General features: G+C 36.1%; 1 protein-coding gene across 2 annotated transcripts in view; it reads left to right on the top strand.

The window, feature by feature from the left end:
- ESCO1 (establishment of sister chromatid cohesion N-acetyltransferase 1) overlaps positions 1-23,142 on the top strand; it is a 32,906-nt gene that overhangs the window by 7,042 nt on the left and 2,722 nt on the right. Inside the window, exons 7-11 of one of the 2 annotated variants that reach the window (XM_033080612.1) lie at positions 2,046-2,160; positions 11,358-11,489; positions 18,828-18,917; positions 21,412-21,555; positions 22,366-22,553. In XM_033080612.1, coding sequence (XP_032936503.1) covers positions 2,046-2,160; positions 11,358-11,489; positions 18,828-18,917; positions 21,412-21,555; positions 22,366-22,553 — 669 coding nt within the window. Of the gene's footprint in view, positions 1-2,045; positions 2,161-11,357; positions 11,490-18,122; positions 18,246-18,827; positions 18,918-21,411; positions 21,556-22,365; positions 22,554-23,142 lie in introns of those variants that run through there. The other variant, XM_033080621.1, reaches the window with a different exon arrangement.

Genomic DNA, 23,142 nt, shown 5'->3' with positions numbered 1-23,142 from the left:
ATGAAATTACTGTAGCCTTGCATAGATAGAGTTATGAGAGAACTTATTATAAAACAATTGTCTCCCAGCCTCAGTTTTCAGTTTCAAATAAGTGACTTGTCCTTTGTAAAAACAGACTTATTTTTATCCCATTGTTAAGGGATGTTTTTGCTTTGCTAAGAAAATAATCAAGATATTTGCAGCTGCACATTTATTTCAAAAGTTATTATTTAACAGAGTTGGAAAAACATTTATACTGGTCTCTTCCTCAAATCAGATGAGAACCAGAGAGTCGGGGAAGGATTTGCCACATGATTTTCTTGTTCTGAATTATTTCATTTATGTCTGGAGGAGTTTTTTTACTCTTTGTACTATGGGAGTCTTGTACATACAATTTTTTTTTAGGTGGTGAGGAGGGAATTTTATTTGGAATTTTGTGATTGCTGTGAAATGAAGGTGTCAGCAACCTTATTAAAAAGAAAAAGTTATTAGTACTAAGTTTGTCTTACAGTTCAAGTTTGCATTTTTAGCCTTGATCACACTGACTGTTACAATTTTTGAGCAATTCTGACATAGGCTCTGGTTTTAGCCAATTACAAGCTAAAGACAAAAATTTCTTTGTACCTGATACCTTGAGCAGCAGCAGTGGTCAGTGTGTTGTTACTGTTTTCTATATTCGTAATGGGGACAGGAAGAAATGCTTCAGGTAATTTTCAGTACATCTCTGAGGCCAGATGAATAATTCTGACTAATCAACCCTTTTGTACATGTTGAAAATCTCTGCTACTATGGAACTTCACAGAAGATGGTTGGTAAGGTAGATGCAAACTAGTTAAATGAGTGGTTTAAAATGTATTGATAAGCATTGCAATAACTGTGATTTAAAAAATATTTTTATTCACAACTGCCAAACAGGTTTATGGTATCTACTTAAATTTATTACCTTCATTACCTGAACAAGCTCATATTGCTTTACTATTATCTGGATATATATTTTAATTCTGAGACCTTTCTTACCCTGCATTCTATATGATATGCAAGATTTAAGCCATTGTTCTTTCTGTGGTACTCCTGCTGTAACATAGAATAATCTGTTATCTGTGTGCATATCTACCATGTAGCTCTCTTTAGAGCTTTGTCGGAAAAGGTTCCAGCAGGAAGGGGCAAACCACCAAGTTGATACATAGGGAAAATTTTAGGGCACATGAACAGAATAAAAAAACTACCCTTGATTTAGCACAAAAGTGCTGTTTTAAAAATGTCTGGCAAGAGTTAATTTTTTAGAAAGCTCACTGGATTAACCTGCTGCCTGTGCTGCAGGGCTGCCACAATTAAGTTTACTCAGAAACAGAAAAATATGTAAATACCTAGCTGAAGTATGTGTATTTTTGTGTATGCTTTGCTTTGGCAATCTCCCCGAGTTCTATCCAAACCTGGAACAAATGTTATTTTTATTCGCTGAATATAGGAGCAAGTTAATAGAATCATTTGGGTGATAGTTTATTGTATTTTTCGGTGTTTCTTTCAGCTGTGACAAGGGGAGGTTTAAACTGAGTAAGATTGTGGTGATACCAGTGCATTTATTCCTTGGGTGTTCCTCTCTTCTTCCCTATTAGAAGAGAATATGTTTTAATTGTAGGAATTCGACATATGACTTAGATTTGTGAGAGTATATTTACGTGGTCTACTCTAGCAACCTGATGTATGATACCTAGATCTTACTTTGGAAATATGTATCATTAGGCACCATTAGTCATGCTCTGAAAGTGCCTCTTTTTAAATGCTGGTCTTAATGGTTGAGGGTAACCTCCCCACTTGATAATAATTGTTTTTTTCATAAACTAAAAAAAGTCTTGTAATTAGACTAGTTACAAACTGTGTTTTTTGATTAATCTTTTTATTTCCTTATTTTTCCATTTGAATTGCACATTAAAATATACAAGACTGTGTTAGTTAATTTGGATTTGCATCTTGGTAAAGTTTGTACTAATGACAACGTTTTGAGTGTCCATCATGACAGGTATAAGCAGTTCCATTTTTAACATGAAATATATTTGTATTTCAAGGGCTCCATTGTCAAATCCTTCATTAGCATCAAAATGCAGTAACTTACCATCATCTGAGGAACATATTCAGAAACTAAAAGAAGCAGGAAAAGATGGTGATAAGCAGCTGATCACAGTAAGTAATACCCTTTTAGAAATGCTTATAGCTTCTTGAAGAAATTATCTCTGAATTTGCAGTGCTATGTTTTAATCAACTTGTCTAAAAATCATTACTTATACGTACTACTTATCACCACTGTAAATGACTTGTAAAAGTAGAACCTGTACTAGATTGCTATTCAGTGTTGATGGGGAAATGGTGTCAGCATGCCTTAAGGTTTAATGTTTCTCGTTAAAATAAATTTCTGCAATTTTAAAATAGAATGACTATTCATTGAAAATAGGGAGAGTGAATATGCCTTTATTTATGTGTAAATTCTCAGTTTCTTAAAATTTTAGAATTATAGGGGGAGATGCATCTGGTATATTGTGTAAAGAATTAATACCAACAAATTTGTTCCTGTGTCATAAAAGTGTCCATTGTTCTGAGACCAACTTAGACTTCCCAGTGCATGCACTTATTTTTACCATAATATTTAAGCAGCAGTATCAGTTGGGTTATTTATTCTTAACCTTTTGGCTGTTAGCTACAAAATACAGATAACAAGAAAGTGCAACATGAGAAGGGAGTGACACAGTTTTTTTGTTGTCTTGTAGAATCACACAACTTGATTGTGAGACAGTTGGAGTTTTTGGTTGTGTTTTAGTTTGTATTTTCAATAATGCACATGTCACATAATCCTTGAGAAATGAAAGGCTAGAGAGGGAGAGGAATGCAGGCCATTAGGAAGGAAGGAGTTCTCTTATTAAATTATACCTCTAACATATATAATTGGAGGTGTTACTAAGTTATTATTTTTTCATGTAATACATGGATTATGCACATGAAAATATTAACTGAAATAGAACCAGATGAATTCTGAACGCTCTGTTATATCCATACTGAAATATTTTAAAATCAGAACTTCTAAGAACTAAGGTGATAAATATATCCTCCAGTTGTCTGAAGTCATAGTCTAGGCACGTGAATGCCCAGCCACAGGATAACTGAACTGCATCTAACATTTAAGAAATATTTCAGTTACTGCCTCTTTGAAATCAATTTTACCAACAGAATTAAAATGAATGATGAAATATCTTAACTACATTTAAAGGACTATGAGAATATCCCTTTTAATTTCTGTGAAACTAATTTAATTTTTACTCATGCATTAATATAACATAGTTGAAAAGTTGCTAGGGTCTTTGACAAGAAGAAATACAGAACTTCCTGCTTGGTTAATGAAACGACTTGTGTAGCTCCCTGTGCTGTGTTTGATGCAAAGAGATTTTTTGTGAGTTACTGATTATGCTGGTAGTAACCTTGTATTCAGCTAGAATTAGGAGGGTAATCTTTTCTTCAGTTATAGAACAACAAAAGTTATTTGCCAAGTAAGATTTTATAGAAACGTTCATTGATGAGGAGCAGTGGGGAAAATTAGGAAAAATGGGAGAGGCTTAGTTTATGGTTTTCTGTGGGAAAACCATTTCTTACGGAAAATGGAAGTGGTTATTTAATTTGTAAATGTAAAAATAACACCTTAACAATATCTTACATATTTCAGCGCTTGATACAAATCTAATTCACTTGGATTTCATTGAGTTCAAAGTAGGCTTTTTATTGTGTGGAAATGGATTTGTAATAATGCCTATATTTCAGTTTACCAAGACAACATTAGTTAGGGTATTGGTCTGTTATTCTTTTGTCTTGGGGAAAACTCTTTTGTCAAAACATGTAGAGGAACTCAAATATTAGTTAAGCTACTTGGTGAAATACTGTCCTTGACCTTGGTTACAGTGGAGATGAGACACAGTTACATTTTGAGCAGTTTGTGCCAGCTTCTAAAAGTGGCTAAATTAACTTCTAAATTACTAGGCTTTCCTTCTATAAATACTCAAAAGATTTGGGATTAAATACATACAATAAAATAAGGTACTTTTTGTAATTAATAGTTTTGCTTGCAAAACCGTGCTGAGTTTTTAAAATGTGGATTCTGAATGGCTGGGCTTTTTTTCCTATTATTAGTAGTAATTATTTTCAAAGGTGTTTATGTAGTTCCGTAATGATCCTGTGAGAACAGAGAAATTAGTAATTTGGTTTAAAAACTGCTGAGGTTGAAATTTCTCCTATGTAGAGTGCAGTCTCACCACACAAGGTCAAATCACTTAACTTAGCATTTATAGTGTCTAAAAATTATAGTTAATAGCTAGAAATAATTTTTATTTCAAGTTTTTGGCATATTGTATTAAGAGAAGCAATTTCATTATTCTTTACCTTGAGCAAAGTTGGGAACTCATGCTTTTATTCTTAGCAAGAGACATTTAATTAGCACTTTGTTACACTTTTTAAAAAACTAAATGACTGAAAGATGCAAATTTGGGCTCTCCAATGCAAGATCTGATTCTTTTGAAGATGTCAAGCCAGTCCATCTTAATGTATGTACTGAATCCTTTTTTCTTTTTGTAAGTACAGCTGAAAAACTGATTATTTATTTGACTAGTCGCATAATGCAAAATCTTTATTTTGGTGTTTGTTTGCTACTGAATTTTCCTGGTCTTTTTAATGTAAGTTTGACAGTTGTCCTGGTAAATTTTTTTTGTTATCTGAGGCTCAGAGTCTGGAATGTTACAGTGTTGTCTGTGTATTCTAATCTTTTTGGTCCCTGAGCTATATTTAGAGAGATTTATGATAAAACTGGGCTTTGTTTTTCACAATATGCATTGAGATTTTTGTTTTTAATCCTTAAAGAGGTATCTTAGCTTCCTTCTTCTCCTAGATGATTACTATAATGAATAGATTAATTTTCTTTTTTTCTTAAGTATTATAATTTTTAACAAGCTTTAAGGCTATTTGACTAACAGAAGTAAAATAATACAAATTCTGTTTGTAGAAGAAATGCTTAGTAACTGCGCTTGCACCATTCTGTTCCCTGGTATGTATTATCTGGTTATCTGGGCAGCTTTCAAACATAACACATCTTCTTTTTGTAGAAGTACATGTAAGTCAAACCATGGATTGTTTCTGTGCAGATTTGCTTGCTGACACTCATCTTAAAAAGCAAGTCTCTTAAGAGCATAGAACTTCAGCTGAGAACACTTCATAAAGCAAACAGTGCCAGAAAAACAGTGGTGTTTGAAGTGATATGCAAAGACTTAGGCTCAGACTGAAGAGAGTATGATCTCTTTTTTTAGGGGAAGGAGTTAAGATCAAGACTGAAAATTCATTGTGTTCCAAATCCATGACTTGGTGTTTGGTGGAATAGTCTGTTCTGAGTATTTGTGAGCTGCATCCTCTTACACTTCATTTAAATGTTCAGTTGGTAGGTTGTCAAGTTGCATGAAGCTGCACAGGAAGCTTTCTAGAGTAATGCACTAAAATAGTTCTTTACTTTGCAGTTACTTGAATGTGCTTTGCAAATATGAGAACTTGAATATGAAATCATCTGTTCCTTTAAATTTTGAAATGGAGTAAAATACAAGTGCACAAAGCACATGTTCTCAGTTTTCATCAAATGAGAGATGCTGTACCATCAAGAAAAGGAAAGTCAGTTGTCATCTTGTAAAAATTCTGGTTACCTGTCAGACCTAGGAGAAAATTTTGACCATAAAAATAAGAATTGATAAAAGCATTAATGCTATAAACAAATCTCCTAAATAACTACCTATGAAGCACAGGGATAATTATTCCATTTTGAAGTTTGTTCTTTAGAGTTTGACTAGTATTTGGAAAATAAGTCATTGGTTCTAGGAAAGAACATGTAAAATGAATGAGCAGTGAAAACAAATCACTGAAGTGATAGAAGGATAGTGTTGAGTTATGGAGACTTTTTTGCCTTTCTGGAGCTGAGTTAATGTGTTTAAATGTAGTTGATCATTATAAGTATCAGCAAGTGCATGGATCAGGATTGCTTGATGGAAGGTGTTTTTGATTCTGAGGTTTGAGTTGGTGCTATGTGTGGATGTGATGTGCACGCTAATCCGGTTTACTCATTTGGATATCGTGCTTGAATTTTTCCTGACATATATTTTGATTAAAACTGAACATGGTTTCCTGCTTGATTGAAATAGGTTATATATGAAATACATATTTTACTTTAAGGTGAAAACACAGCCCTTAGTGGAAGTAATAAGTGTAAGAGTAATTTCTTATGAGAAGAATTTCTGAAGAAACTTGCATGGCAATCCTTTAAAGCTGCTATTTTCTTCCTTAAACTTGTATAGTCTGGTTAGGCAATTTCTCTGAAGATTTAGAGAATGGCTTTTACGCAATCTTTCATTGTTCACATTAGTTAAGTATGACCTCTCTCCTGTCCTGCAAGCCCAGTGAAAACGAGACAGTGACTACTTTGTAAGCATAAGGGAGGGAGTTTTTTAGTTGAGAGCAGTTATTTTTCCTTCCACACAGATGGTGCCCTTTGGGATAGCTCTATTCTTACAGGGATGGTATCCTTTCCAATTATCACTTCTTCCCATTTCTTCTACTCTGCAAGCAGCCCAGCTTTGTCTTGTGACTTCAGGTGTGTTGTACTTGGTGTCCTTAGTCCTGAAGGGAGGTGAGAATGTTTTGTAGCACTAGCTGGGAGCTGCTACAGGAATTCAGGCACAAGGCCACGAATACTGTGCTGTAGGTTAAGCCTGGCAGGCAGCTAAGCACCGTGCAGCTGCTCCCTCATTGCCCCAAGCAGGATGGGGGAGAGCAGTTTCACAGGTAAAGCAAAAGCTGTATACGTGCAAGCAAAGCAAAATAAGGAATTCGTTCACTGCTGTTCATCGGCTTGCAGGTGTTCAGCGTTCTCTGGGAAAAAAGGACTTCATGTGTAACAATTGGGATGACAAATACCATTAACTCCTAACATCCTCCCCTTCCTCCCTCTTTTCCTAGCTCTTACTGTTTGGCAGGATGTTGTGTGGTGTGGGATACCTGTCTAGTCAGGTGGCATCAGCTGATCCTGGCTCTTATCACCTCCCAACTTCTTGGCACCCCCATCCTCCTCACTGGCACAGCAATGTGAGAAACAGAAAAGACCTTGAATGCTGTGTAAGCACTGTGCAGCAATAGCTAAAACATCCCTGTGTTATCAGCTCTCTTTTGGTCACAGGTCTAATACACAGCACCATAGCAGCTGCTGTGAAGGAAATTAACCTTATCCAACCCAAAACCTGTGCTCACCAGGACACTTTCTGTAATATTCTTGCTTAATACTTTTATATGGGTTGAGAATGGATTACCTGTCCATTGTAAATATTGTGCAGGTTTATTTTCTTACTTTGTATTGCTTTTCATATTGCTTTAGCCAATGAAGATATAATTTCATGATGGATAATGACCCTCCATTTTCATTTTTCAAATGTGTTAAGTAAAATGAGATACATCACAGCTCTGAAAGTTTCAAGTTGATTTATATCCTTTTGTTAAAATGGCTTTTCAGGAAGATGGGCACTGGTGATGGGTTGGGGGTTTTGTTTTTCTTTTTTTTTTCTTTTTTTGGTTTGGCTGGGGTTTTTTGTTCAAAATGAAGAGTGGATTTTATTCTGAGTTGGGACGTGTCTTCTGATCCTCCTAACCAACAAGGGGATCTATCCATCAGTTTCAGTCTTGAATGCATCTTTCACTGGAATAGCATTCTTTGACCTTTTAATTTTCTGTGGAGAGCCCCAAAATCTTTGTTTTTTTCCTGCACTTCTTGTATTTCCTTTCCAGCCTGCCTGTTTCTCTGGCTTGGCTTTAGTCTTTGTTCTGTAAAAAGGCTAGAGGAAAAGAGGAAAAAACAATTTTCCTCTAACTAATACTAGGTAATCAAGAAGGAGGTTACCTAATCCATGACTGAAGAGAGAGAAAAGAAAGGAAAAAAAAAAAGGCCCCTTTTCATCTCCTACAGAGGCACCAAATGCCTTTTTTGCTTGCAGGATTCCTTATTGCACATATGGAGGATCAGCAGACATGCACCTTCTCAAAGAAGATATTGGTAAGACTTTTCTTTCTGTCTAACACAGAATTAAGAAACCCTTCTGAAGTTAAGGCACTATTGCCTCAATGTTCAATTACAGTTAGGCTGGAAACAGTGGATATCCTGTACTTTAGGATTTTCTGAGATGCTGGAATGCTTAATTGCGATCTAGACAGGCAGAATTCTCTTGATTGTTATTGTTTAGAAAACTGAGTTGTAAATGGAGTAAGAATACTTTTTCTGCCTGAAACCCCAATATTATTGGTCTGAAAAACATGAACTCAGGAGAGTCAAACTTCTTGCATCTTTGTCTAGTTGTCGAGTCAGCACTTTATTTTTCAGTATCTGATGCTTGCTGAGAAGATTTCACCTCTCAGCTTTCAAATCCCAGTTATATTTACTCTCATACATAGTACAGAAGGTGCTCCTAGGTTGCTGGGGTTTGGGTTTTTTTGTTTCTGGTTTTGTTTCATTTGGACTTTTTTGTTTGGTTTGGTTTTTTGGTGGTTTGTTGGGTATTTTTGTTTGTTTTGTTTTGTTGGGGTTTTTTTTGTAGTTGTTTCATTTTGGTTTTTCATTGGTTGTTTTTGTTGATCTCTTCCCATGAGGAAGGTCTGGCAAGCTTTAATGCAGTGTTATGATTTGGGAGCACTTTTTTCCTCTGAATGCATGCCCTTTCCACTTTTCTTATGCAATGACATTAATTTAAAAATCCTCTAGATGTTTTGTTGAAGTACAGACGTGTTCATCATAATTCCTGACTTTATTTTACATGTCTTTTTTTTTTGTTGTAGTCTGTGTTGGATTTTAAAGCTCCTGCATTTTAGTTTTGCCTGAAGCATTATGTGCTGTGCTGTGGCTTTGAAATAGTACTTAAGTTATACTTAAAAATCTTCTTCCGTGTCTTCAGGAGACTCTGAAATATTTCCTAAAGGCTATAGTCCACATTTATCAGGGCTACAGAGTTCAAAATATTCCTTTAGATACTACTATGTGCTCTTTTCAATAATTCATGAAACAGGGTTTTCATATGAACTTCTGTGGGTAGCCCATTGATACAACTGAATGTGTGTAGAATAGTAGTATCAGTGCAATCCTTAAAAACAAAATCCAGACAAAAAATCTCCCTCTCAAGACTCAAAGCCACTGATACCAGGAGCATCTGAGAAAGTCTGACTGTAAAATACAATATGACAGTACTATTCCAGGAAACTAATTTGTTCCTGGAAACTTGCAAAACAGCATTTGTATTTACAAGGCAAGATGGCGTGAGCTAGGGAGCTGGAAAACTTTGAGGATAGCCTTGCCTTGATTTTTCTGATAACTTCCTGCATAGCTAGGTGGTTTTTTTTGGCTTGAGATTTTTGATAGTAAATTTACAGGTTTGTTTTACCTTTAGTTTCTTGATGATTTGAACAGAAATTGTGTCATGAGACTTAATGCAGCACCAATACTTAAGACTTGCTCTATGTAGCTGAATTTCTAATTTAAGTGGTGGGAGGTTTTTTTGGCATATATTCCAAGCATCAAAATACACTTCCTTTTTACTTATCTTAGGTCTAGGGGATATGTTCTCCATCTTCAAGATAGCTGTACTGCCTTTTCAGTCTTACGTGTATTAACCCTTGAAATGCAGTGTCTTTTAGTGGCTTGAATGGGTACTTGGTTTTGCTGCTTTAAAGGAAATCTGCAAGTGACATAAAATGTGTTTGGTTCAATTTTTGGACTTGTAGAAAACTCATCTTACTCTGACTTTGCAAATCTAACCTCGTTCATCTTGCCCTTTTCATTCAGAAACATAGTGTACTCCTGTTACTTCTTCTGTGTATGGTTGGGATCTGTACCATTGATGTGTGGTTGAAGCAATGACTACCCAGATTCAGCTTCTTTTTTTTGGCTGAGTTCCACAGATGTGCTCCTAAGGAGAAGTTTTCTGAATTTTTCTGGCTTCTTGTGCCTTTCTTTAGTTTCTTCTTGGAAAGAAACTGATACTTACACTTTAGATGGCACTAAGGTCTCTTTGAAATAAGTTGGTGTTGTGTGGAGAACTAAACTGTTGTTTAGCTCGTTAGACACGTCTTTGAAGATGGAAGCAATATGAGATGTTTCGTAAACATTTCTGTGTTGCAAAATGCTTTCTTCTGTAAAATAGGTTTTTCTTACTATGAATATTTTCAGCTCTTACAAAACAATATTAATTTCATCTAATCTGTTTCCTGCAAATTGTGCAAGGAAATTGTGTGCACAGATCAATTTAGAAAAAAACCTCAAATGTTTTTTTGCTTATGTAGTATACTAGTTTAGAGTATAGTTGCTGTTTCTCCACTGCTTGTGATGTATGTTAAAATAAATTAAAAGTGACATTTATTGCTGCTTACATAAACTCAATTTCCAAATGTAGTTAAAGAAGGAAAAAAGTGGTTGAGCATTAAGCTGTAATTTAAACTTACCTTTCTGGCTAGAGACTTTATTCTAACTGGTATTCTTTTGCTCTTTGCAAAAAGCAGCCCCAGCACTCTATTAGGCACTGACTCCAAAATCTGAGCATGTTTCCAGATAAATAACACTTTTAATGAACAGACAAAGCAACAGATACTGAGTAGTGCCCTGAGTTTGGTAATGGTTATTTATAGAGTAGCAGGAGAACCCAGAAGGTCATGAGTGACCATGATTTTCCATTTGCAGTGTAGCTGCAAATGTGTCTCAAAAATTGCCTTGAAATACTTGTTATTCATTAAAAACCAAAGAAGGTAGTGATCAACTGTTGCAGACATATGCTGATCTTAATGATTATTTCCATAACTTTTGGTTTTTATGATACCCTTCCTGACATTCAGGAAAGTGGCTTACCTTTGGCCTACCTCAGAGCAGCTCACAACCAAAGACAGGCAGCAGCAGAAGTGTAGGGAAAACCAAGTAGTGTGCGATATAGGAATTTTCTTTGTGGAAGATGTTTATATTTCTGCAGATGGGGAAATGAAGGAAGAATTCTCATAGAATAAAAGTAATTTGTTCAAAAGTAATAGGGAGTGGAGCTATTAGGCAGAGTTTGCCTTGTGGTTGATGCCTGTGCCTTTTAAGGGTATATGGGTTTTTGAAAGATGAAATTCTAAGATCTATGCTTGTTTCTCCTGTTTTACTCCATTTTGACCTTTGAGTTTCCAGAAGATATGCTATTAGGAGGGATATCTGATTCAATTAAAGTTCTGCTTATCAATTCCTTGCACAGTAAATACAGTTGTTGGTTATTTGTTGGTTTGGTTTTGTTGTTTTTCTTTTTCTATAGGATGGAGGACAGAAGAGATTTGGTGCTATTTCCTGTAATATTTGTGGAATGCTTTACACTGTGTCAAATCCAGAGGATGAAACCCAACATCTGTTATTCCACAACCAGTTCATAAGTGCTGTTAAATATGTGGTAAGAAAACCCTCTCTTTTGAAAGACATAAACAGTATTTTTTGTTTGCTTTGTAGCAGTTACAATTCATATTATATTGTGTTTTGATAAATTGTTATCACAGTAGGAGATAAATCATCCACTTCGGGAAATAAGTGTTTTTAAGAGCCATGGTAGACAAGTTATATGTTATGTATTAAAATAGTTAGTACAATAATGGTGTTTCATTGCCATATTATTTCTGCTACAATTACCTGATCTTGGGGAAGTGTGAGGGTAGTGATAGGAAAACAAAGGAATGTCACTGTTCTGAAAGTACTAAATACAGGTTCCTCTGCTACTGGTGTTCGCAGCAGCAGTTGACTTAATAGTCAGATGAAGGGCTGACTGTCCTCTTTTTTGTAAGTATGTGTGATTTTAGATGACCTATAAATTACTTTTCCATTAATTATGGAATTTGAGGAGAGACTACCTAGGAGTTCAACTGATTACAGCTTCATAGCATATTGAAGCTATACTGAATTTGCAATGAGAATGCGGTCTCTACATATTATTTGAAAATTTAATTATATATGCTGTCTCTGAGTATCTCTCATTAAGTCTTGTATTTGAAAAATTCTGTATAATTTCAAGTATATTGTAAAATCAGCTACTTCACACTAGCTGATGTTACAAGACATAGGAAATGTCTGTTCACGTCTGAAATCCAGAACAGAATTCACAAAGTCTGTTTTCTTTATCATATATGTTACCTTCAGTACTCTACACTCGAGTAGATAAGACCTCCAGGATAACTGAACTGAGGCCACTGTTCCTTTCATGTAGACACCAAATGGCTGTTGGGCTACTCTTAAATCTCAAGCATACTTTTATCCTACTGTTTGCAAATACAAAGATGTAGCTTCATACCTAAAGTGCTTGAAAGTCTGTGGTGAATACTTCTGGTATTTATTCCGTCCTTGGTTAGTTTTTACCAAATAATCTGGACATCTTGAAAGATCTCTTCTGATACATATTAGCTACATTGTCGGGTGGGACTGGGCAGAAAGTGTGATGGAACTCAGTACATTATAATGGCAGCATAAAACACGTTTCCCCATTTTATTCTTGTTTATCCTGTCTCTCCCCACCCAAGTACTTTCAGATGTTAAATGTTACCAAAGATGTAAAATAATTCACAGAATATGCTGTTTAGTTCTTTTGGACAGAAGCTCTTTGGCACATGAATTCGTTAGCTACTTAAAGCTGCTATGTTCATGTAGGTAAGAAGCTGTACTGAAGTTTTGAATGTTTTGGAAGTTGAAAGAGCTGAAATCTCTAACTTGCATGTATGTCTAGGGTAGCAATATAATTAACATGAAAGTGAATGAGCAGATTGCCTTAAACCAGGCATAAATAATTTAATGCAGAGTTAAGTATGCTTTTAATTTGAAAAAAGCTTTCCCTATTGTTTTCTCAGTTGCTAACCATCTTAAAAACTTCCTACAATGTGTACTCAAGCAAATTATTGTATTGTTAGTTCAGTGAGTAAACAGTTCTCTCTCTGTAATCTTTTGAGGCTTTAACTGTGTTTTGTGACATTATAGATGACTGTAGAGCCATGGAGCCATGATGGTTATTCTGAAATGGAAATTGTAGAGTAACAGGCGAAAGAAGAACTCTTACGAGTGTTCAAATTCCCCTCTGGGTTTTGTTTTTTTCCTTCTTAACAGTCTTAACACTGTTTTCTGCATAGATGAGTAACTTTTGCCATTCTAAATAGATGAGTTTTTACCACTAGTCATTTGATCTGGAGTCAGTGGTTCTTGGTGGATAGTATTGTGACAGAAACATTCTCACCTCCTCTTAGAAAATAATTTCAATTTAAGATAAGCCTTCTTGGCAGTGAATTAGTACACCAAGTGACTACTTGTTAATACTTAGTCATCCAGAAATACTGGAATGACTGCTAATTATCTTGATTTTGCTAGGAGGTTTTTAGTGGGGATTGTTGGGAGGATGGCTCATAGGTTTCTGGATATTTGTATGTAGTTACTGCATTGAAAGTTTAACTGTCTTCCTTGTCCTGACAATGTTAACTGGACAGTAGTGTCAGGGAATTCTTAAAAAAGTACTAGTGAAAGTCCTGGTAACTCCTTGGTTAGACTTTCTGGTCCAGGAACACGTGGTTTCAGTGATCTTGGCATGTTACATTTTTAGCTCTCCGGACACTATATGTAGTTTATATGTTTGGCATTGTGATTCAGAGGTAATTCTAAGGGATCTTAAAAACATTTGTCATTCTCTTGTCATTCACATTCTCTGTGCCATATGATGAGGTCCCAGTCTGACTTGAGAAACCTTTTCTCAGTTTTTTTGTCCCTTTCAAGCATCTCTTTTTATGGGCTTAGTTGTTCTATGAATGATTCATTTCACAGACTCAAAAAAAGTAGATCTGTTTACATTGTCATGCTAGAGCTCTTTGCTGTGAACTGTGAAAATGGACATTATTGTTAGTGTCTTGCCCACCTGCCTGGAGGTGCTCTGTGGGCTTTTAAAAAAGTTCTGAGTAGCCAGAAGGCAGTTTGCATGTAAATAATAAATTACTTATTGTCGTCAACAAAATAAAATTTTGTTTGGTGGATTATTTTAAAGGCCGGTCTTACTCCTTGTAGGAAAAAGTTCTGTTTAGGTCTCTAGAAATGTCATGATGCCCCCAAAAGAAGAACAGGCCAACAAGGAGTTGGTGTTGGGTCCTTGCTTTGTCGTGAATGTCTGATGGTGATGTTAAGGAAACTGTAGGCCTTGTATATAGAGAGGAATTTTGGCTAGTGTAATGACCATTTCTAGATTTGGGGACAAAGATTGGCAAGGATTGAGACAGGTTTTCCTAAGGGTGACATGTGATATTAATAGAAGCATACAAATTAAGTTAGCAAGAAGGTTAGGTGGCCAAGGATAGCACTGGAGCAGGAATGAGAGATGTCCCCAACTGCGGACAAATGGAGCAATCTGTCTCACTTCCCTCTGGTTTGAGACATCTGAAAGTCTCCAGACAAATGATGCCATTCTAGCGTCTGTGTGCTCTGAGCAGCGATGTACACATTAGATGTTAGCTCCAGCAGGATAGGCAGCTCTCTGGGATGGATAAATGATTCAGTTTTAGAAAATCTCCTAGCTGTGATACCACACAGTAGAAATTCTGCATCCTCTCTGTGATGCCATATAGGATCAACTTAGTATTTCTGCAAAATATTTTTGTAAGAGCAAGGCATTTTTAATGGCATTTTGAAGTTACAAAGCCAAACCTTAAGTTAGTAAATGTCTGTGAATTCAGGTGTCGTATGTGATTGCAGTTAATATATTTGTACTTCAAGCTCATCTTCTTGGTTAAGAACATCTTGAGCTTAAGAAAACAGAGGAAACTGTTATTTGGGCTATGTAATCTTGATAAGTTTACAGCTGTTGTGCTGTAACTTCACCCAAATTAATCTCTGAGCTTCTTAGAGTTGTCACATTTAAAGAATGTCAATATTTGACTTCTTGGCATCTAAAGTTAATAGGTTATTGGAATTGAAGCTGGTCGTGAAGTTCATGTCATCTTAGAAGGATTTTATACTTGTCTTGATTTGCATTAATTTCAAAAGTAATGCATCTGTATGACATAAAAATAATACTTCAAATGAAGTTCTTACCATTAGTATCTTCTGTGAGAAGCTTTAATAGAGGATAATATTTGGTAGTTATATCCAAGGATCTTAATGTGTTCTGCAGTCACATTCTGCATGCTCATTCTCTGTTTCATTCATAGGAAGAAGAGGCGCTTGTCAGGAAGAAAAATGCAGCAGACCCATTTCTCTGCTGCAAAGTGTCAAGGACAATAGTTTACAAAATTTCACACTAGACTTCATTGTTAGGGAAAAAATTCATAAGTGCTTTTCGTAGTGAAGACTAAGAGTTATACAGTATTAACCATGTTTTCTTCGGTACCTCAGTATTTTTGAGGAAAAAAACTTTATAAGAAAAAAACACTGGATTGTTTTCATGTGTTTGTATTCAGTTGAGAAATAGTGAGTACAGAAAAGCCAGAACTGGCAGATACAGGAAGGCACTAGCATTGTTGTATTGTTTCCTACGCCTGTGTAAGAATTTCTAAAAACTTAGGAAATTCATGGGAAGCAGGCTATCACATCCACTGATTTATGCTTTTAAAGACAAATCTACATCAGAGATTATTTTAAACTATAAGCAGAACATAATTCAAGAAAAACAGAGCACTGAACATTTAGTTACTGTGCTATTAACTTTGGAGCCATCTTTACACCTCTGTTTTACCTAATTCTTTGTATACATACATCATATCCAGGGAAAACAACGCACTGCACTCTGTAGTGGTAGCTACTGTCCACTATTTTCATGATCTGATAGCAGTTGCTGGTAATTTTTGTAATTGTCTTTTGTAATCCTGTTGCCATTGCCCCTTAATAAACACAGCAGAAGCAGCCTTTATTCTTGTTTGAATTTGGAGGAAGTTAGAGGTAGTCTAAAAAGGAGCTAACTGCATTGCAGAGTTGCCTTATTTTCTCAAGCAGTTACAAATACTTGTAGGATAAGTACTCCCAACATGGAGGGGAGGAGGGTGTTGCTACAGTGCTTGCACACTCCCTTGCAGCACCGTTCTGCCCAGTTGTGGTGAAGGGTCTCTGCCTGCCTTGCTGCTGCTGGCTGGAGGGGATCTATTGTTGGGCATAGACTTTCAGGATCAGGGAGGAGTGCTGTAATCATGTGCTTTTACTCCAGGCCTTGCAGGACATGTTTCCTTGTGGGAAGAGTAGCTTTCCTTTTAACTTCTTTGGTCATCACAAACAATGTGTATCAATGCTTGGGCATCTGATTTAGCAGTAGATAAGTCTTGATGTCCTAAAGTAATGTCAATTAACAGGGAAAGCAGTTTTTCTGACACTGCAGTAGAATACTATATATTACAGACATAGGACTTCTGTTTCTTACTCTACTGAGTTGTTCTTGTCATCTGTCTGCTGAAAGAGTCCCACTTTAGTTCTCAGTGACTGAAATACCTTGCAGACAGTAGTATTTTGGTAGTGTTAAAATAGTTTGGGGTAGGTTAAAAGGTGTTAATAGGTGTGTTTAGGGAAATAATTTTCAGACCACATGAAAATGCTGGCACTAAAGCATATTTTGTGTACTGCAGATATCTAATAGGATTATTCCCAGCTGCAGCTGTAGCACTTTCCCTTCAGCATTACAGTATGACAGAGTTGTGATCAGTCTTGTGCATTGCTTTCATTTGTCTGGTTTAAAGGAAGCAAAACTCAGCAATAAGGGTACTAAAGGTGCAGATAAATACATAAAATCATGTTTTTTCTTTATAACATTATTAGAGCTGCGTATGACTTTAAAGTCTTTAAATGACTTCACTAAAAATCTTGATGATCTTGGGCATTGCAGAAACTTTTTGGAAAGTTTCATATAAAAGCTGCATTTCTGAATTCCAAAACACTTCAATTTAGAAACTACCCCTCCTGTGAATATCATCAGTCTCCATATTATATAGATCACTTAGAAGATTATCAGGTGGACAGTAATGAAAATAATGAGTTGTATACATTTGAGAACCAATTATTGTATTTTACAGATTTTTAGACTTGTGCTTAGCTACTGTTGCTTAAAGGCATAAATACTGTGCTATTGAGAAGTGTTCTGTTTTTTATTGGATTTAATTTTGTGGAAATACCTGGCTGTAACATTTACAGGATATCTTAACCTAAAAAATAGCGTTGAATTTTCTGTATTAGGCTTGCAGCAGTCTGGATGCTAGTATAGTGGCAGGATTATCAAACACGCTGCCTTTATGTCCTGAATGATGATTTAAAATAGGCTATAAAAAACTGTTGCAGAGCAAACAGGTAACCAAAAGGCAGAAAAAGACAAAAATTTGACAGAGGTAAGGTTTGAAGTTGGAGAGTAGTAATCCTTACCTGATTTTTGATGCCTTTCCTGATGAGTCTCAAAAAGCATGTCACAATCCCACAAATTGCACTTTCCTGCTCCCTGATGACGTTGCTGTTTACTGCCCTTTGTGTTCAGACCATCATGTGTATAAATTCAAGCAGGATCTTTATTTGTTCAATTACTACTGAGAAGAAAAGCAGACAGGATTAAAACGGTGTCTGTGTTGCAACCATTGCCATGCTGGGTGCTAAATTAATACTTAAATAGTTTCAGGGCTAGTGGCGAGTAGACACATTTCTAAAATTACTCTCTTCATGTCCTCCTTGGGGTAAGGGAGTTAAATCAGAATGAATAAAATGAGGTGCAGATCAAGTATTATAACACTGAAGTTTAACATTTTTTGTGGTAGTATATATGGCATTTATACAGTGCCAAATTCCATTGCTTGGTCTTTAGTCAAACGCTATTTTATGGGAAGGGAAAGATTTCAATGAGAATCACTCCATCAATATTGTTTCTTCAAAGACTTTTTTTATTTAAAGTTGCTTTGAAGTAAGATTTGTAGATCAGCCTTTTTAGTGGCTGAAGTTTCTTCTGCATTCAGTATTTTTAGGTCCCATCAAAGCAACTTGAGTTCTAATATCTACCAGTCCCATCTTGCTAGATTTAAGTGGCTTTTTTGTTTTGTTTTTTTCCATGCAGGTACTGCTCATTATTCACCACGAGTGTGGATCTGAAGAAGAGTTAATTACCTCTATTTTTTTGAGTATGTTTATACTTCAGATACACACAACGTAGTCTCCTTCCCTATTAGATTCTTAGAAGGTAGTTATAAATTTTTTTCTAGTATCCTTCTTGTGACTTTAACAGTTATGGTCAGTAATAAAATAAAATATTCCTTACATTTTGGGCAACTGCATGCCAATCAGTTCACTTAGAACCTCCTGGAGGTCTTTCGCATGCCAGACTTTTAAAACTGAGTGTGTATTTGTGGAGGTAACTATGTTAAAAAGAAATCTTCTAATAAAACTTAGGGCTTTCTCATTCACTGGACTTTGAAAAATAAGTATTTACGTAGGTTTGGAAATCAGTTGTGTGAGCTGAATTTGCTACTTCTGTTCTAAAATTGAGTTTCCACAGTTCCAGGGGAAAAATCTAGTTGGGAAATTGTAAGACGCTTTCACATTGTTTTTAGATATAGTTAGGTTACTGTATAAATTATTGTATAAATAACATTTTATCTGTTGTGCTTATTTTAAAAAGCTAGCTGAAGTTTCCTTCTCTAGCAAAGCAGCTGCTAAATTCTGTGAAATGTTCATAAATTCAGTGTCTAGAACAATAATCTGCCACTTCTGTTTCTAAAAGTACATCTCGTATATGGTTTAGATAAGTGTTTGTTTTATTTAGGGCTGGAAAAAGGAGAGAATCTTGGCTGAATATCCTGATGGGAAGATAATAATGGTTCTTCCTGATGACCCAAAGTATGCACTTAAAAAGGTATGATGAGAAGGACTGGAGTTGTATGTCTTTCTTTGTTCAATGTTTTCATATATATAATGAGAATGTTGGTAGAAAAGCTTGTGTCATTTACATGTGAACAGTTGAAATTGGACTCAAAACTGCAGTGATTCTGTTCCCTTTTCCACAGATAGGTCAGATACCTCACCCTTAAGCACTGCTGGTTTCTTCATAGAGAGGCCTGGGCAGGGGTGGGAAGAGTGTCACCAACTGTCTTCTTCAAGTTTGGTGGTGTTATTTTTTTTAAGTATCCTTGCAGAATATCTGACATATTTTATGTAATAAAAATGTCACATTATATTTAAATTATCTGAAATTTATTAACTTTATAATACAGCACAGATGTGTCACCATTCTCTAGGTGACTTTCTGATAAAAAAAGAATTAGGTGGGAAGTGGCCTCAAAGTCATCTAGTCCATTGCCATGTCCAGAGCAGGATTTGTTCTGGTTATGCTGCATCTGACAACTTTCTACAAATTCTACCACTAGAGGTTTGTCCGACCTCTTCAGACTGTATCACAGTGCTTCACTAATGATAACATTAGGAAATTTTCCCTGAATGTCTTAACAGAACCTCCATACTGCAATTTAAGATCATTAGTACTAATCATACTGCCATAGATGTAGAAAGTATCCTCCTCCATCTTGCAGCAGATTTTTTGTCCCTGAACAAACTGATTTTTTTTTTTTATTTTTTTTTTTTTACCTTAAGGAGATTGACTGGATGTGCTGGGTTTTTTTAGCTTATGCTCCTAAATAATGTTTTTTAGAACTCCATTCATTGTCATGCTCTCTTCTAGCTGTCCTCCATTTGTGCCATGACTCACGTCTTTCTTGAAGCTCTAAAACTGGGTCCAGCACACTAATGCGGACTTGGAGCAGTTGGATACACAGTGGAGTAACCTGGCTAACCTGTGTTCATACATATTAAAGTGTCATTTCATTGTAGCCTGACATTGACTCTGCTTACCTGGGGATTTGCTGTGGCTAATCGGGACTTTTTACAGCATCCCTGTCACAGGGTCACAGGATGGTTGAGGTTAGAAGGGACCTCTGGAGGCTGAATTGATGCCCAAGACAGATCTTGCTGCTAGTGTGTAGCAGGTTTCTTTAGTCTAAGTTAGTGAATTAAAAAGGAGCTACAAATCTTCACATTTGATGCAGATTGGTTTATTTGTTCAGTTTTATTTTTCTGGTGGGGTTATTATAATTTTAGTACATATGTTGCACATTCATTTTTTAATATAATGGCTGAAGGAAAAGAGGGAAGACTAGCAAATGAAATCATCTCTGTAGTTCTGTGTAGCAGAAATTGATAGAATCTTACAGCTGTCATAACCTTGGATGCCTGATTTCAAGAATAGTTTTACTTGGTGTTTCAGACAATTGAATGTGTCATTAAATGATTAGTACCTGAAGGTTAGGTGAGAAAATAGAGAGTAACTCATAACATACCTGTTAAAAATTATTTTTAAAGCATTTTAAACACAGTTTACTTTACTGTGCAGGCGCCTGTGCATTGGAACAGATTGCCCAGAGAGGGTGTGGAATCTCCCTCACTGGACTCAAGAACTGTCTGGATGCAATCCTGTGCCATGTGCTCTAGGATGGCCCTGCTTGAGCGGGGAGGTTGGACCAGATGTGATACCTTCCAACCTGACCTGTTCTGTGATTCTGTGATGCTCACAGCATCAGTAATTCACCTTTTGTATTAGTACTGTGACTACACCATGCATTCAAGAGGCTTATGCCATTTAATGCACCATAGGTGAGGGCACCTTTTTTGTCTTACAGGAGATGAGGGATGATAGAGGCTGTTCCAATGTCCAGATGTAGGTTCAGGAAGCCATCAGTAAAAATTAGCTCATGCATAAGCTTCCATTTATGTTCATGCTGGAATTTATCTGTTTCTTCTAAACTTGCTAATACTAAACGAAATTTTATTTTTAGTTTCAGTTGCTCTTTGAAAACTCAATGGAAGAGTAGAAAGCTGGAGGAGACAACAGTTATTCCTTTAAAACAAATGCCTATATTTTCTACCTGCCTTGGCACTGTGCCTGCTGTAACCTGCTCAAAACCCTCAATGTATTAGTTCTTTCAAGACTTCAAAAATAACAAAAAATCTTAAACTGCTTTAACTTTCCTTGTAGGTCTAATTTACTTCTAAAATATCAGAGCTCACAGTTTGATTATGTGCATTCACTCTATTAGCCTTTGACTAATGAAGCTTGGACCTAATGGAAGCTGACTGAGGGGATCTCTATTCTTCCTATTTCCAGATGAGTATTGTTTAAGGAACATTAATGCAGATGATGTGTTGCAGGTTACTTAGGTCGATCCTTAACTTTTGGAATAGCTTTCAGTGTTCTGGATATCCTAATATATATCTGCAAATCTGTGATTTCAGTGTAAGTTTATAAAAATGTGTGTTTAGATGTGTTTCTTATACAGCTTTTAAAATTATTTTGACAGGTTGAAGAAATCAGAGAAATGGTAGACAATGACTTGGGATTTCAGCAAACTCCTCTCATGTGCTACTCTAGAACTAAAACTCTTCTTTTTATTTCTAATGACAAAAAAGTCATTGGCTGCTTAATTGCAGAACATATACAGTGGGTAAGTGATTGAATTGGAGAAAGATAATCTGTCATCTTAATAACTGTTTTTCACAGCAAATTAGTGTTCTGTTCATGCCTGTTGCACAGAGGAAGAGACTGGGTGGTTGGACCATTCTGAAATGTAGTTACTCAGTTTCGTGTGGTTGACACTGAGCAGAAAAATATGGATGGTGTTGTACTTGGCTCAGACAGATCTCATAATCTAAAAACTTCTTACTGCAGAGGGGTGGAATTTTTCCTCCTCTGCTATTATGAAGCTCTGGCTGTGCTCTTGCTTGTGACAAGCAGGTTCAACTCCCTACCCAGCAGAAATCCAACATGGATGAAAGAGTGGATGCTCTGTATGATTGAGTCAAATCGCCACAGGTGATAACAGGAAATAAAAGCAGAGGACAGGACTGCACTGGAAAGCGGGACAAGAGGTTATTGCAGTAGTAATCACTGATGTGACATAATCTGTCCATTCCAAACTGTAGTGTTTTCTACTGTCAGACAACAAGTAAAACAAGCCTAACCAAAACCAGAAAAATTGATGCAAACAGTTTAATACAAGTGGTAATAAGAATTGGTTTATTTGTTGCTGTTATTTTAAGTGAGATAAACTTTAGACTGTTTTGTTTATTTAATATTTTATCATCTGCTTGGTTTTTGAAACTGTTATGAGAAATTAAATGACACAAATATACAGTCTTTCTGATAAAGAATTTTAGCAACCAAGTATGTTTAACTGAAATAAATTAAACATTATTTTCTTCAGTTGTTAGTGATGCTTTTATAAAGTGACTAATGTTTTTTACATCATCTGCAGGGCTACAGAGTTATAGAAGAGAAGGTTCCAGAAGTCAGTTCAGAAAATGAGAAAGTGATATTTGAGAGACAGAAAGCATGGTGTTGTTCAACTTTTCCAGAACCTGCTATCTGTGGGATCAGTCGGATCTGGGTGTTCAGCATGATGCGCCGGAAGAAGATTGCTTCTCGGATGATCGAGTGTCTTAGGTAAGAGGAAAACATTCCTCAGCTACATGTGGTTTAGACAGAACTCAGTGCAAGACATTTTGTGTGTCTCACACTTGTATTTCCAAGCTGCTGGTGATGCTGGGGATATGGATTGGAGCACAGTTGACAGTTCCAGTATCAGGTGGAGTTCAATAACTAACATCAGTACTCTACAATTGTTTGTCTTCTGCAGAAATCTTTGAGTGCAATTGTAATGAGTCACCTGGGCAGACTGCCAGAGAGAAATTCCTCCACAGTAATTATGAGTAAAGGACACAGGTCTGTCTTTGGTCACAGCGTGAGATTATCCATGGCCTGGGACCCAACCATTGGCTGATTGTCCATTCCTTAGGTAGCAAGAGGGAAGCAACAGAGACCCAGTGCACCAAACTATGGGGTATAGGTGGCTTACCTCTGTTGTTTTGGTTTGTTTTTTTATATACACTCAGGTTCACTGAACTTTATGGATATTTTCAATTTCCATACAGCTTTAGTAGCTAGTGGTGAGTGTATTCCAGCTGAATACTAAGTGCTACATCCATAAAAAGGACTCAAACATCTGTGCTATTGTCTAGATAAATGTTAAAAG

The sequence above is a fragment of the Catharus ustulatus genome, chromosome 1, assembly GCF_009819885.2.
Source record: "Catharus ustulatus isolate bCatUst1 chromosome 1, bCatUst1.pri.v2, whole genome shotgun sequence".
NCBI lineage: Eukaryota > Metazoa > Chordata > Aves > Passeriformes > Turdidae > Catharus > Catharus ustulatus.
The sequence above is the reverse complement of the archived record's forward strand: the minus strand, read 5'-3'. Positions and strand labels throughout refer to the sequence as shown.